This window comes from Embiotoca jacksoni, unplaced genomic scaffold (assembly GCF_022577435.1).
Source record: "Embiotoca jacksoni isolate LCO1_2020_lvr unplaced genomic scaffold, fEmbJac1.0.p SCAF_31, whole genome shotgun sequence".
Classification (NCBI taxonomy): Eukaryota; Metazoa; Chordata; class Actinopteri; family Embiotocidae; genus Embiotoca; species Embiotoca jacksoni.
The window spans coordinates 1,806,317-1,821,280 of NW_027185383.1; the positions used below are offsets into that span (position 1 = coordinate 1,806,317).

The 14,964-nt window shown below is 41.8% G+C and overlaps 1 protein-coding gene across 3 annotated transcripts; it reads left to right on the forward strand.

Annotated features, from left to right (window-relative positions):
* Positions 1 to 274: 274 nt before the first annotated feature.
* Positions 275 to 13,616, forward strand: urod (uroporphyrinogen decarboxylase). 3 transcript variants are annotated; one of them, XM_069164556.1, is made up of 11 exons: positions 275 to 459; positions 1,163 to 1,358; positions 1,678 to 1,790; positions 1,903 to 1,982; positions 2,155 to 2,217; positions 4,301 to 4,498; positions 4,639 to 4,800; positions 6,190 to 6,324; positions 6,781 to 6,881; positions 7,372 to 7,438; positions 12,406 to 13,616. In XM_069164556.1, exons 2-11 carry the CDS (start codon positions 1,327 to 1,329, stop codon positions 12,568 to 12,570), a joined length of 1,116 nt encoding a protein of 371 aa, XP_069020657.1. In that variant the 5' UTR covers positions 275 to 459; positions 1,163 to 1,326; the 3' UTR covers positions 12,571 to 13,616. The 3 variants fall into 3 exon arrangements, with proteins under 3 accessions (XP_069020657.1, XP_069020658.1, XP_069020659.1); XM_069164557.1 differs by lacking the exon at positions 1,163 to 1,358; XM_069164558.1 differs by lacking the exon at positions 1,163 to 1,358 and having other exon boundaries at positions 276 to 382.
* The last annotated feature ends 1,348 nt before the right edge of the window (positions 13,617 to 14,964 follow it).

A 14,964-nucleotide genomic window follows, 5' to 3' on the forward strand; every position in this document is an offset into this window, starting at 1 on the left:
CTGAAATCACAAAAAAGTGAGGCGAAACCAAATGTTTGGAGAGTCTGGACCTGGTGACTGTTCTTTAACTTTATTTGATTTTTTTTTTTTTTTTTGAGCCACCAGATAAAAATATAATAATGATTGAAAATGTAAAGGAAAAACTAATCGTCAAACATTTTGTTTGTTGTTTGTATTTATATTTGACCAATTTAGTATTTTGAAAGAAAAACGGAGAAAAGGAAAAGACTATTATTTTGAAGTCTCGATTCGTTTCCTGCTCTGGTCACATGACCTTCCAAGATGTCCGCGCCTTGCAGAGCGGAGTCGTAGCGGCTGACGGAGTTGTTCCAGCAGGTTTAAATGACAGTCGAGGGTCCGCAAGTCGCTACTGACATATCCGGTGAGCAACGGAGGAGTTTTTCTGAAAACCTGTGACCTTCTCATTCCTGCAGACATGAGCAAAGACGATTTAATCCTGTAAGTACTTCTGTCCTCAGGCCGCCTGAACACATTCGTGGATTCTGGTTACGCAGTTTGTCTGCTGGCTGTCAAACCAGAGGGACCTTATGAAACCTGCCCGTGTCACTGTTATGGAAACATCTCTACACACGATATAAATGAGTCCAGCGTCACGCTTACTGTTTATATTCCCGTTTTCAAAACAGGAAATACTATTTCCGTTCTTTGGTGCTCCGTATCACATAAGTACGGTTTATCTTAATTGACGAACCTTCATTCAGAAATGCAGCAGTTTAACACTCTTGCTCATATTTGAAGGTGAGGTCCCTCTGCAGCATGGGTTACGAGCTATAACACATTTCGTGGACCTTCTTATAAATTCGGCATATAGAAAACTCATATTCTGTATTTATTTGGCAAAGCTGACCTGGTGTGAACCTTTGAGTGATGAAGCTTGTATTGAGAACCGATATTGTTAACTGACTTCCAGGATACATAATAATCCCATAATAATAGGACATAATGGACCTCAACGTTTCCTCAGTTATCTCAGACAGAATATGAGACTGACTGTAAACACACATTATGATAGTGTATATTTGATGGCCTACACTATACTCTAACTGCAGTTCGGCAAATGCAAAACATTATGTAGCATTTCTACCTGAAGCATGAATGGAAGTTAATATCATTTTTCATTTATTTTTCACCTGTCTAACAGTTCGATGTACTTTTAAAGTTTGAATTCCGGCCGGGTTGTGATGCATCACTGGTCCATCCAGAGCAGCCCTGCGTTCAACCGTCTCTCTGCTGCTGCCTGATGATAAGAGAGCAGACGAGCGTTATCTCTTCTAATCACTCCGCCTTTCACAGCTCCTCAGCTGGATGCCCAATGTGATTCCAGGGAAAATGGAGGGGTACGCCTATATGATAGATAACACAAGCATGCTGCTCCATTGTGTGGTGATTAAGACGCTACCAGTTAAACCCCGATCTCAGGATTTTATCATTTGAATTGAATTTGCTTTATGTCCTCCAGGCTGTCAAAATGGCTTCGCTGGGAGTCAGTAGAAGCAATGAATGTAACTTGTTGTCCACCTGAACATGTTCTTGTGTCTTTGACTTAACAAGACGCCGGTCTCTGTTCACTGCAGCAGGATTATCTTCTGTGTGTTTGATGCTTAAAGCTGCACCAGGAACGGACCGATGCTAACCTCGCGGTGTTTCTCCATTCAGCCCTAAAGACTTTCCTCAGCTGAAGAATGACACGTTCCTGCGAGCGGCGCGAGGAGAACAAACGGAGCACGTCCCGGTCTGGTGTATGAGACAGGCTGGAAGGTACCTGCCAGGTACACACCTCTGATCAGCACGTCTTCCTTTCTGTACAATGTTGCATGTTCTTCATAACAGTGTGCATCTGACCTGATTGGTCTCTGGTTGTCGTTCACGCATCGTCTGCAGAGTTCCGTGAGTTCCGAGCGGGGAAGGACTTCTTCGAGACGTGTCGGTCACCGGAGGCCTGCTGTGAACTCACCCTGCAGGTATGACATCTAATTTCACACACCGATAACATCCGCGCCAGCAAACCAGCATTTCCTACTTAAAGTTCCTGTTGTGTCGTGTTGCTGTGACGGAGTGATTTACACACCATGTTCACCACAAGCTGACAAAACATGAGTGCACGTTATTCCTTTTCTGTTTCTCCATTTTCAGCCTCTGAGACGTTTTCCCTTCGATGCTGCCATCATCTTCTCAGACATCCTGGTTGTCCCTCAGGTACGACTGTCAGGACCAGAATCATTAACATGTCAAGCACATTTATTTCTGGGCAAAGTGTCAGTGGCAGAATTAAACCTGCGTTAATCTGTTATATTCAAGACTAACATTTAGTCAAATTAATGTCCAATACTAAAAAAAGTCTGTAGTGCAAAATTTGCCACTTATTGGAGCTTTTTGTTTTTTAACTCGTAGTTCTAATTTTATGGCCTAGAAGTTCATCAGAGCCTAAATGAGAGTGAATAGTGGACAGAAACACTCAAGAAAGCTGCTCCAGCAAATGGATTGCAAACATTCTGGCAATATGGACAAGTTTGGAAGTTCAGTCAACATTTAGATGACGCGAAGTGACTGAGATTCGTAAAGTTGTTTTTGTGCTTAAAAGCTGTGGATCAAGTTGCACTGAAGCTGCAGGAGTAAATGTGTGTTTTAAGGTGAGACAGTAGGAGTGTGTTCCCGGCTGTTTAATGAATATTGTGTGTGTTTGCCAGGCTCTGTGTTTGGGGCTCGGTGACAGCTGATAGAGGAACAGACTGATTGCTTTGGACAGAAACTGCATCGCGTTGTTTACTTATAATTTTCCAGAGCAAAAAAATCTAACTGCTGTGCAGAATGTCTCTTTGATCCTGTGTGGCTGATCAATAATACTGATTAATTCCTGTATTGACACAGTTTGTTGGGAGTGAAGCTCTGCCTGTTTACACCGCAGTCATGTCTGAAATGAGTTTCTGCATGAATCAATAATTAACATCTGGCATATGTCCAGTGTGTGCTGTATTTTGAGGGAAGAACCGGATCTCCTTGCATACTAATATTACGAGTGTAATAACCAGAATGAGCACGCTGGTATTTTTAGCTTGCGCAGCAGATAACACTGATGTTGATAGTGTGAGGGGGGGTTACTGTAATTTGTGCTTTCGACCCACCAGATGATCTCTTTGGACACACACAGTTCATCTCTGGCAGCTTGTTGCGCTAACTTTCTGTGGTGTGCTTTAGCATGTAGCTCAAACAAAGGCTTGCAATACAAGGATGCGTGTCGATAACACACACGTTCACCTCAAAACAGTGTTCACGCAGGTTTCCAGCTGACTAATAGAGAAACTGTTCATGTAATAACTTTAATGAGAAACCGGTCAATTAGCTGATGATATGACCTTTTATCTGTCAGCTTGTTCTGATCTCTGCCCCCTTGTGGCCAAATGGGCTAAAACACCTTAAATAGCATACTACTGTGTTTAAGCAAAGACTGTACATAAAAGTGGACGTCGCTTTGGGTCTGAAAAGTAATGCCAATGCGGAAGTACTCGAAAGTGCAATACCACTGAGGGTCAAGGAGCAAAACTCCACTGACTCTCATACAACTTCTTTTATGAGATACAAATTCAATAAATTTGTTTCCAGATCATTTTGGTTTTATTCACTAAATTCACTCCTTCTGATCAGTGTTCTAAAAAAATGAATCCATGACTGATTAGATATTCGGGTTAGGTTCTCTGTCAGATTCACTGCTCACTCCTTCCCGGCTCTTCCAAAAATGTTCACTTTTGACTGATAAACCAAGAAGAAAAGCCAAACTCCAGACTTTAAAAGAGCATCTTTCAAACCCATCGAGGACTTGCGTCTATTTGTTAATTGTTTTCGTTACCATTTACATACTTAATGCTGTGAGTCAAATTGTTTTTGAGTTGTTGTTTTTTTTTTTTAATCAAAATCACTTTCCATTGATGAGTTATCTGGTTCTCAGGACAGTCAAGTAAATTGAATCCAATCATATATGATTAGGTGTGAATCTGTGTTATTACAAACAGCTGAGGAACTTTCTACCTTCTGTCTCAGTGGATGTAATATCAGATGCTTTGCAGTTTTTAGCATTATATATACATATATAAAGTGTTAGTGATCAGTGTATTTCCCCAAAATATTCCAAATATAAAGAGTTAATTTATGGAGGAAACCACAGCTGTCTGATATGTGATATCATGTTTGGATGATTGTGTCTTTCACTTTTAACATTTTGATCGTCAGCACCGTTTCTTCGTAAACATGATGCAGCATCTTTCCTTCCTCTTCCTCCCTGCAGGCGCTGGGTATGGACGTCCAGATGGTGGCGGGTAAAGGTCCCACGTTCCCAGAGCCCCTGAAGGAGCCGGAGGACCTTCAGCGGCTGCAGGTCAAAGTGGACGTAGACAAGGAGCTGGGCTACGTCTTCAGAGCCATCACGCTGACTCGACACAAGATCGACGGCAAAGTGCCTCTCATAGGATTCACTGGAGCTCCGGTTAGAAATGGACACGCGCACACACACACGCACACACACACACACACACACACACACACACACACACACACACACACATTCAGAGAAGTACAGTAAATAAAGCCTGCATTCTCTCACCTCTTGGCTGCGTCCCTCCACAGTGGACACTCATGTCCTACATGATAGAAGGCGGAGGCTCCAACACCCACTCGAAGGCGAAGCGCTGGCTGTACCGGCACCCCGAGGCCAGCCACATGCTGCTGAGGATGCTGACGGATGTGATCGTGGAGTATCTGCTGGGTCAGGTGGCAGCGGGAGCTCAGGTCAGCAACATTCAGCTTCAAACCACTGCAACTTGTTTTTGTTTTGGTGATATATAGGTGGCTGATACAACAATGAGATTCCAAAAATGTTGTAAATGTGACGGGGGCTCAGACCTCAGAGGTTCACTGTAAGCCATATATTGTGGGGCATTTGAGAGCTGGACATAAATACTTTTTGCAGATCGTGGCAGCTGCTGCACACAGAAACCAACCTGCCTCTCAGTATCAGCACAAAATCCAGTTGAGGCAGCATTTTTTTTTTTTTTTTTTTTCATTTTGTTCCTCCAAAATTGAGCACAGCCTGAGAGCACAACTCTGGATTATTACAGGACGTCTAGACGGTGTCACCACAGCAGAGAACAGGGCTGCTTTTACTGCAGGACTCTGTCTGGGGCAGCAGGGCGTCTCTACACAGTTTGTCCTCATACCAAGACAACACAGGTCCATGTCCCTTGGTGGAACTGAGCAGCCACTCGGCTCAGCTCCTGAAATGAAACATGATTTAGTTCTCCACTGAGAGGTTAGTTTAGGAGAACATTAACAAACATAAAAGTGGATAGAATAACTTGCGATTAAAAACAATAACTGTTGTCCTCCTTCGAACCTTTAGAGGATATGAACTTAAAGTGGTGGTTGACAATAGACTGTAATAAAAACCGGTGCAGTTTGTGTTTGAAAAGTGAAGCCAATGCAGAGTTGCCTTGAAATGTAATACTACTGAGAGCCACTAGGGGCTGGCTCCAGAAAACCTCTGGTTCCCGTAGACTCCCATTCAGAAAGCATCAACTTCTCTCATGAAGTCAATGCATTTTTCCCACAAATCATGATGATGTCATTTGTATAAATTCCCTCTGATCACTGTTCTGAAAATTAATCTACAATTAATTAGATATTAGGCCTCAGAGAGATTTGCTTGGCGGGGTTTCCTGGTTTGATTGACAGGCATGGAGTGCATTTAGGTTTTCTGTATAGGTGGGTGGGGCCCATCTAACTTTGGTCACTTCTGACTCAAAAAACAAAACAAAATGGCATCGGGCAAAATACCAGACTGGAGGCTTCAAAACGGAAGTTCAGGATGGTTGACTGAAAGCAAAACTAAGAATACATGTTTAACACAATCTTTCAAATCTTCTGAGCAGGATCCATTAGAATAACTTCTTCAAAACAACATTTGTCACATGAAATACAGCAGTAATGTGTCTTCCAGTGTGTAATGTTTCCTTTAGAGAAAAACTCACCTGCATTCGTCCAGATTAACTAAAAGCAAATTTTTCTCCTGCTCCCCTGTGTGTGTGTGTGTGTGTGTGTGTGTGTGTGTGTGTGTGTGTGTGTGTGTGTGTGTGTGTGTGTGTCCGTGTGTCCCGTGTGTGTCCCCGTGTGTGTGTCCAGGCTCTGCAGGTGTTTGAGTCCCACGCCGGCATCCTGGGACCCGTCGAGTTTAAAGAGTTCTCGCTGCCTTACCTCCGAGACATCGCCCGCCGCGTCAAAGACAAGCTGAAGGAGGCAGGACAGGACGTCCCCATGGTGAGAGAGACACAATATGAACACGGGCTTTGGTCCCACAAAGATATGTATGTACACAGGACATTTTGACATACTCTAACACACGTCAGCATGCACACGCTGCAAAAACATGAAGTCTTTCATCTGTACCTGAAGTCAACAATGAGAACATGTATTTATTCATCTGTTGCATCATTCTATTTATCTTTTTGTGCTTATTAGTAGATGCTATATTAGTTTCAGTACTCTGTTCTATTCTTATCAGCAGTGTGTTGCTTCAACAACAACGTTTCCCTGGAGGCGTCATTAAGGATTCATTCAGTCTAATGAGAGCCACTGTTACACTGTATCACCTGCAGGGGGCAGCATTTCACTAAACATTCTATCTTGTTTATGTTACTTTCCTCTGCGTGCTGGTGTGTGTGTGTGTGTGTGTGTGTGTGTGTGTGTGTGTGTGTGTGTGTGTGTTTTTACCAGATTGTGTTTGCTAAGGATGGTCACTACAGTCTGGAAGATCTTTCTCAGTCTCATTATGAGGTGATCGGGCTGGACTGGACCATCGACCCTCAATCAGCACGGTACACACACACACACACACACACACACACACACACACACACACACACACACACACACTCTCTTACTGGTCTGCACCAAGCTGTGTGTTAAAGCTGCCACATCCTGTTTGTAAAATGTGTTTAAATGCCATGTGGCTCCTTCTATTGTAGTTTCTATGATGTGAAGCACTGAATCATGTCTGGAATGTGAGCATGAATAGACAAAGATCAATACAGTGAAAAGCAGAAGCAGGTACAGCCTCAAAAATCTACCCTCGCAACCAGACTGTAAAAAAATGCAGCCAATTTTTTGCAGCAGCGACGGTGACCTGCTGTTGGTGTTTCCTGAACAGCAGGTTAACCTTGCTGACCTCCCTCTCTCGTCCCGGGTCTGTCACTGAGTGAAGGATTTAAGTCAACAAACATTTCCCGCTCTACTCATCAAATACTTAACCTGCTGTTTAAAGGATTATCTCTTGTGTCCTGTGGTGTGTCTGTATTGCGTATTCAGGGAGCGTACAGGAGGGAAGGTCAGCCTGCAGGGAAACATGGACCCTTGTGCTCTCTACGCTCCAAAGGTAACTTCCACTCCCACTCCGGTTCAGACCGGCAGTGAAACTCTCGCTGAAACACTTTAGTCTTGATTGTTCCAAGAGCCTGTTTGTTCACTTTCAAGTTATGAGAACACTCCCAAACATTTAGAAAACCCATCTACAGTAAGTCTTTGTGATTAATGGTGAACCATTAATTAGCGGTGGACTACACAGAAACTTAACCTGAAAAGAAAAAAACACGCTCTTCTCTGAAACAAGTTCAAACTGACAGACAGAAGTCTTCTTCATCCCCTCTTCTCCATTCTGTCTTCAACAGAACGGAAACTGTGCTTTGGATTTTCCATGTTACACATCACTCTAGATCAGAGGTCGTTAAAATGAAAGTGTCCGAGAGCTTCTCATGTTTAGTAACATGTATTCACATAGCTGAGCTCCACCCAAACCAGCTGAATAAGCTTATTGTTTTGTGAACAATAACAAAACGATATTCAACACACATTTTGCAACACACAAGCTTGAATTCAACAGCGCGTGCATGTTTTGTTCTGTATGCATTTCTTTATGTTTTCTAATTGATCACAATCACTCACATCTGTCATAGAAAACCAAAAAAGCATCTTTATTACTTACTTTACTTGTCTTTATTTTCTGTCTGTCCACATATCACTGTATCACATGCCTTCCATTCACATGCCCTTCGACCGCAGCTCTTTTATTTTAAAAAGTCACAGCGTTCAGCCAACCAGCAGTGGAACTTTGATCTTTCTCTCTCTATGACAGACACTCACTTTATAGCTCCGCCCCACTGTTGCAGTCCAGCCAAAAATATTGTAATTATGTTATTTACCTCATTTATGAGCACCTGTTTCTTTCCAGCTCACAGTGAGAGTCTCTGCTGGGTTTTGCAGGTCGCGCTAGTTTCTGTCCTCTGATCTTTTCACAATTTTTTTTTTTATTTCTAAATCTCTGTTATAAATTAAAAAAAATGCTGAAATTGATGGCCAAATATACCTGACATATGCACTGCATGTTGTACAAACCTTCAGCAAACTACTCAGAAACACGTAACGAGCTACTAGTGGCTCGCAAGCGACGTGTTGGAGTACCCCTGTTCTAGATAATGTTCTAGATAATGTTCTAGATAATGCGACAAATGAAAATGGCACAAAACAGCGAGACCCTTCACCTGATGTTTTGTCGGAGAAAACTATTTTTGAACCAGTCACTGTAGTGGAGTGTCTGTTCGTAGCGCCACACTTCAGCTGCTCCACCTCTCAGGTTGGGTGACTGCTGTCGTCTTCCAGCTGCTACCCCTCCACAGATGAAGTTATGGACTCAAGGGACGCTTTTTTTATATTTCCTCTTCAAAAGTGGGGTTTCTTGAAGTTTTCTTCAGTTCTTTTTTCCACCATTTGAACTTTCCCTCCATTCAGTCTGGTTTCCATGGCTACGACTCCATGACCCACAGCAGCTGTGGTCAGAGGAACATCAGGCTGCTTGGAGATGCTCTTGTAGACCTCATGGCTCCATGCATGGCAGATATTTTCCTTCCTCATCTCCTCAGCTCTCTTCTTCTCCGTTCAGTGTGGTGCTCACAAACAGCACAATGAGGACTTTTTATTATTTGGAATGAGAACGCCTCTTTCCATCGACTAGAATTAGTTCTTTGAACATCCTTTTTAAAGACATTAAACATTTGTCCAGCAGGGTTAGAGTTCTTCATTATAATTAATACAGTCATCAGGAATATTAGAATGAATGTAACATCACCACTCCATCTTAGGACAGAACTGAGACCGAGCCGATGACACTTCTTCCAATATGCCGGTGACATTAAATGGCCTGGTCGCACTCGTCATAACAATCATTGACCATCTGGTACCTGTTTTCATAATCTCAAAATGTGTCAATGTTCAACCACAAGCAGCCTCCTCTCCAGTCTTAGAATCCCTGCAGTTTAAATTAGCTCTTTTCAATGTCAGATCTTTTAGCCAATAAATCTTTTCTGGTTAATGATCTCATAATTGATAAAGAGTTTGCGGCCACCAACAGCATTATTTCTGCTGGAACTCAGAGTTGATCTGACTAAGTATCACCAGATATGATCGGTTAACTCTGAATGGAGACTTGAATATTCATGTTAATAACAAGAACCACCACAAAGCTATAGAGCTTAGAAATGTACTTGACAGCTTTGAACTGAACCAACATGTAAATGAAGCCACCCACCAGCATGGAAGCACTCTGGACTTGGTGATGACAAGAGGGTTACACATGGATAACGTTTCAGTGTGTGAATTACCGATCTCTGACCATCACTGTATATTTTATCATGTGATTGTAACTATGCCAAAGACTAAAAGGGAAATTCTGGTTCAAAAGAGACTCCTTGATGAAAGGGCTGAAGCTAATTTCTCTGAGCTGATGAGATCAATTGAGCCATACAATCATGAGTGTTCTTTAAACGGCACGGTTGAACACTTCAATAACACTCTGTCGTCTGTTTTAAATACTGTTGCTCCTTTTAAATGTCAGAAATAAGTCAACTTTTCGAATCTCCCCGTGGTGAAACAATAACAGGGTGAAAGAGAACAAGAGAACTTGTCGGGCAGCTGAAAGAAAGTGGAGGAAAACTCGACTCCCAGTTCATGACACACCACAGAAGCCATAACAGCAATACATCTGGCAAGATAGGATTACTTTTTTGAGATTATTACAGCGAATCCTGGAAACTCAAGAAGATTGTTCTCCACTATTGACCAGCTCCTCAACACTAGCTCTGCCCCCCCCCCTCCCTCCGGCAGGTCTTGGCATGAAAATGTGAAGAACTAGCAGTGTTCTTCAGAGACAAAGCCACTTCAATCAGAACCAGTATTGCTGTTTATGTTCACACAGATGAACTCCAAATATCTTGTAACACAGATGCAACCATGGAAACATTCACCTCCATCACATTAACTGAGCTTTGTAAGACTGTCACTGGGTGTAACTCCTCCACTTCCTGTATTGACCCAATAGCATCAGTGTTTTTTAAGCAGGTATTCAACAGTATTTCAAGTCATGTCCTCGATAATATATATATATATAAACACATCCCTTCAAACAGGCATTTTCCCAGATGCCTTCAAAGCAGGTGTTGTAAAACCGTTACTATAGAAACCCAACCTCGATGTCAATGCATTGACCAGCTACAGGCCAAATATCCAACCTTCCATTTATTAGTGAAATACTTGAAAAGATAGTTTCAGTGCAAATAAACTCTTTTCTTAAAGAAAACCATCCTGGAGGAGTTTCAGGCTTTAGAGCACATCACAGCACTGAAACAGCACTTACTAAAATAATCAGCGACCTGCGAATAAACTCAGCCTTTGATTCAATTTATCATGATAGCCTGATCTATCGTCTTGAGAAGTCGGTTGGTCTATCCGACCGTCTTAAACTGTTTCAAAACATACATCAAAGGGAGGAAGTTTTCTGTCAGCATTAGAGATCAAGTGTCAGAGAAACACAAAGCTGCTGTGGGGTTCCACAGGGAAGCTGCCTCGGTCCTCTACTGTTCTCACTCTACATGCTGCCACTGGGGAACATCATTAGAGAGCACAATGTTTGTTTTCATAGTTAAACAGATGATATACAACTGTACATCACCACTGAACCAAATGATAATGCAGCCATGCGCTCCATCACGGAATGTCTTTTAGCAATAAATAAATGGATGAGCAATAATTTCCTAAAATTAAACGAGGATAAAACAGAAATCCTCCTCATCGGCCCCAAAACCAAAAGAGAAATCGTAGAAAATGATCTGGGGCAGCGAACTCCGTGGGTACGATCAGAGGTAACCAGTCTGGGTCTAATCTTAGACTCTGATCTAAATTTAAAGGGAAATATTAACAAGGTGACAGAAACTTGTTTTTTTCCACCTTAGAAACGTAGCCACGATGCGGCCGTTTGTAAATCAGAGATGCCGAAAAGTTGATTGATGCCTTCATTTCTATCCGACTGGACTACTGTGATGCACTTTTTACTGGCCTACCAGAGAAAACAACAGAGGGACTTCATCTCATCCAAAACTCTGCAGCTCGAGTATTAACCAGAACCAAGAGAAGAGAACACATTAGTCTAGTTCTGGTTGCTCTGCACTGGCTGCCTGTAAGACACAGGATTGACTTTAAAGTCAAGCCTGTGTCATACAAAGCTCTTAATTGGCTCAGACCAAGTTACATCGCTAACTCTCTGGTTACCTATGAACACCTCAAGAACACTGAGATCATCTGCTGCTGGTTTATTGGAGGTTCCCAGCAACAGCCGAAAGACAATTGGGGATTCAGCTTTTGTCAGTTCTGCTCCAAAGCTGTGGATCAAACTATCTGTTAGATATCAGGGAAGCTAGCTCAGTTCATACTTTCAAAAGAAAGCTCAAAACATATCTCTTTACTTTATCCTTTAACTTGTTCAGTTCTCCTGAAGCTCTCTTGCACTTGAACTACCGCGCCTTTAAAATGCATATCGCTCATTTTATATTTTAACTATATTTGTTTAATTTTATGCATTTTATCTGTTTCTTATGCATCTCATTTCTTTTCTATATTTTTAAATGTTCCTTCATATCTAATTTTATGTGAAACACTGCATGTAATTCTCTTGCCGTGAAGCACTTTGAGCTGCATTTCTTGTATGAAAGGTGCTCTACAAATACATTTTATTATTATTATTATTATTGTTATTATTAGTAGTATTATAGAATATCCATACCCAAAATGCTTTAACATGAGTCATTTAGTTCTTGATAACCGGACGACTCTTTGTTCAAACGCAACCTCACATTCGTGTTATGAATCCCGTTTTCATTCCAAGCGTTTCTACCTGTTACAGCGAAGAGCTCCAATGTTCACACACAGTTACAAAGATGGTTTATCCTGTAACCAGGTTCGAGCAAAGTATGGGCTCTACCTACCAACCAGCTGAATCTTCCTCCTCCTCTTTTTCAGGAGCGAATTTCAGACATCGTGAAGAAGATGTTGGAGGGTTTTGGCACCAGAGGCTACATCGCCAACCTCGGCCATGGCCTCTACCCCGACATGGACCCGGAGAACGTGGGCGCCTTCGTCCAAGCTGTGCACCAACACTCAAAACAGATGATCAAACAAAAGTAATGAAAATCAAACGTACAATAATGCATTAGTTTATTAAAAACTGTGAAAAGTAGGAATTGTTGGTGTTTGAATAACATCAAGAAAAGTTTTCAGCTTTTAATGAATCAATTCCCGGTAATTTAGGTCATTTTTACTTTGCATGAAAAACCAAAAACAACCACGTCTGAACACAAATATAAAATAAAAAAAAACATCAAAATCACCATTCTCATCCTGTGCAGCTTTTCAGGATAAACATGTTGGTTTTCTAAGACTCTTCATCTATAATGTGTTTATCTGACTGGAGTGGATTATGTGTTGAGGGATGACATGATTTTTGCAAGTACGCGTACATTAAATGCTTTTTAAGTGCTATGTGATGGTATTTGTATTAATACTGGATCTACTTCAAAAAAAGGTCTAACAGCTTTGACTTGTAAAATAAATAAAGCGTTTAGATTTTTTTTTTTTTGTATCCAATCAGAACTCCCAGAAATATTACTATTCATAAAGGATTAGAATAGATGTAAGTATCTTCAATCGACACTGAGCTCTTCGTCGGTACAATGAGTTTCTCTCTGGAAGGACGCCAAAGAGAAAAAAAAACAAAAAGGATCCGAAGTATTGTGAAATCAAAAGCTGGTGATTTTGGTAAAAGGGTTTTAGCAAGGGACACTGCTGCAGTTATACAATCCATTTTTTATGGGAAAATGTCAACACGCAGCTGCCGATCATTCCACCGCCGAACATCTCATCTGTGAATAAATCCCCCGCTGGATCTCGGCGTCAACAGTCTTATCCTGCTGATGGAAAATCTTTGAAGAAATTCACATTGTATGAGAAGATTCCTTATACTGGTTTATTCTTTTATCCACCTTAAATCTGATTTTCTCTCGTTTTTATTTCATCAACTCGCACTCGTGAAAAAGTGGCTTATGAAATGAATGACATTGTGATCATGCCGACTGAGAGGCTGCATGTGTTTGGAGATTTTAATAGCAAAACCCACGAGTCCGTCTGCCTGATTTTTTCCAGTTGTGTCAAATAAAGATAGATTATTAATAAAATGTATGTTGTTTTATATTCATCCAGAAAATCTGGCGTAAGCTTTGGCCACTCAGCCTGCAGCTTCAGGCTTTGAACATGGTGTTAATTCTTCTTTATGATGTGCATCACTTTAATCCTGACTGAAATGTCTCAACCAATGGAGGAATATTTTTACGAAACTTGGTAAAAAGCCCCCCTCGGGATAAATGGTAGTGACTGATGATCCCTAAAAACAGCACTCCAGATTTAGCATCGCAGTCCTTCAACGCCCTCAGACTCACCACGGACATGGTTGGTTAAAAATGGCCAATTCAAACATTCTTCTTATGAAACCCATTTTTTTAGCAAAGTCTTCTGCCTACATAACCCACAGTGCAACTTGTTTTTGAATAGAAGTGTCGTCGACTTCATTTGATGGCCACCTACCTTCATAAGCTTTGACCTTTCCCATCGGCCTCAGCTGTACTTTGTATGTCAACACACTGACACATGCTGCATATGCCAGATTTCAACGATAAAGGATATCGCTTGTCTACCCTCTGTGCGTCCATCCCGTCTTTCTCTGTCTTCTTTTCAAGCACCTTTGTCGTGTTGTAACTGAACAGAAATAATATAACTGACTTGCTGTCTTGCAAATGACATACTCCTCTTAGTACACTAACAAATAGTGCTCTTACGTGTTAGGATACTTACCTGGTAGTGCAGGAATTTTAACAAGGTAGTGTTGTTCAAAATCACACACTGCCCTTCTGCACTGACCGGAAATAACGTCAGCGTGTGAGTAAATCACCCGCCTAAATATCTGCAGCTTTAATTATTTTACCCACAAATGAACATGTTTTCGTGCCCTCTGTTTAAGAGACTCAATAAACACGCTGATTCTTCAGTCCAGCAGCAGTGAAAATGTGAAAATTCTTTACGTCAGTGGCCCCGCCCCCTTCCTCTACGGAGCCAAGATGCCGACCGGTCAGGATAAAAAGTGTCGAGCGTTTCGCACTTCTTCTTTGGACCGTTTTGAGTGCACACTGCGTGTTTCTGCACTTGTACTTGTGAACGCACTGACGCACTCAAAATAGTGAGAGTTAGTGCACAAGTACGCCGTGTGGAACACAGCGATTGACATTCACCTTTATTTCTGGTTGTTGTTCCGCAAATCACTGAAGGAAATGAAGCTTATTCTACTGGTGGGATAGGAGTGACTAAAAATACGAAAGATTATGTCAGAAACTTGAACCACTTCCATACTTTCTGTTTGCTTCGTTGATGAATGTACAGCCTGAGATTGGGAGGCTGAGGCCTGGCCCAGAAAACGGGGACAGAGACGTGACAGTGACTGGGGCTGTAAGTGGGACAGAAGTGAGATGGTGT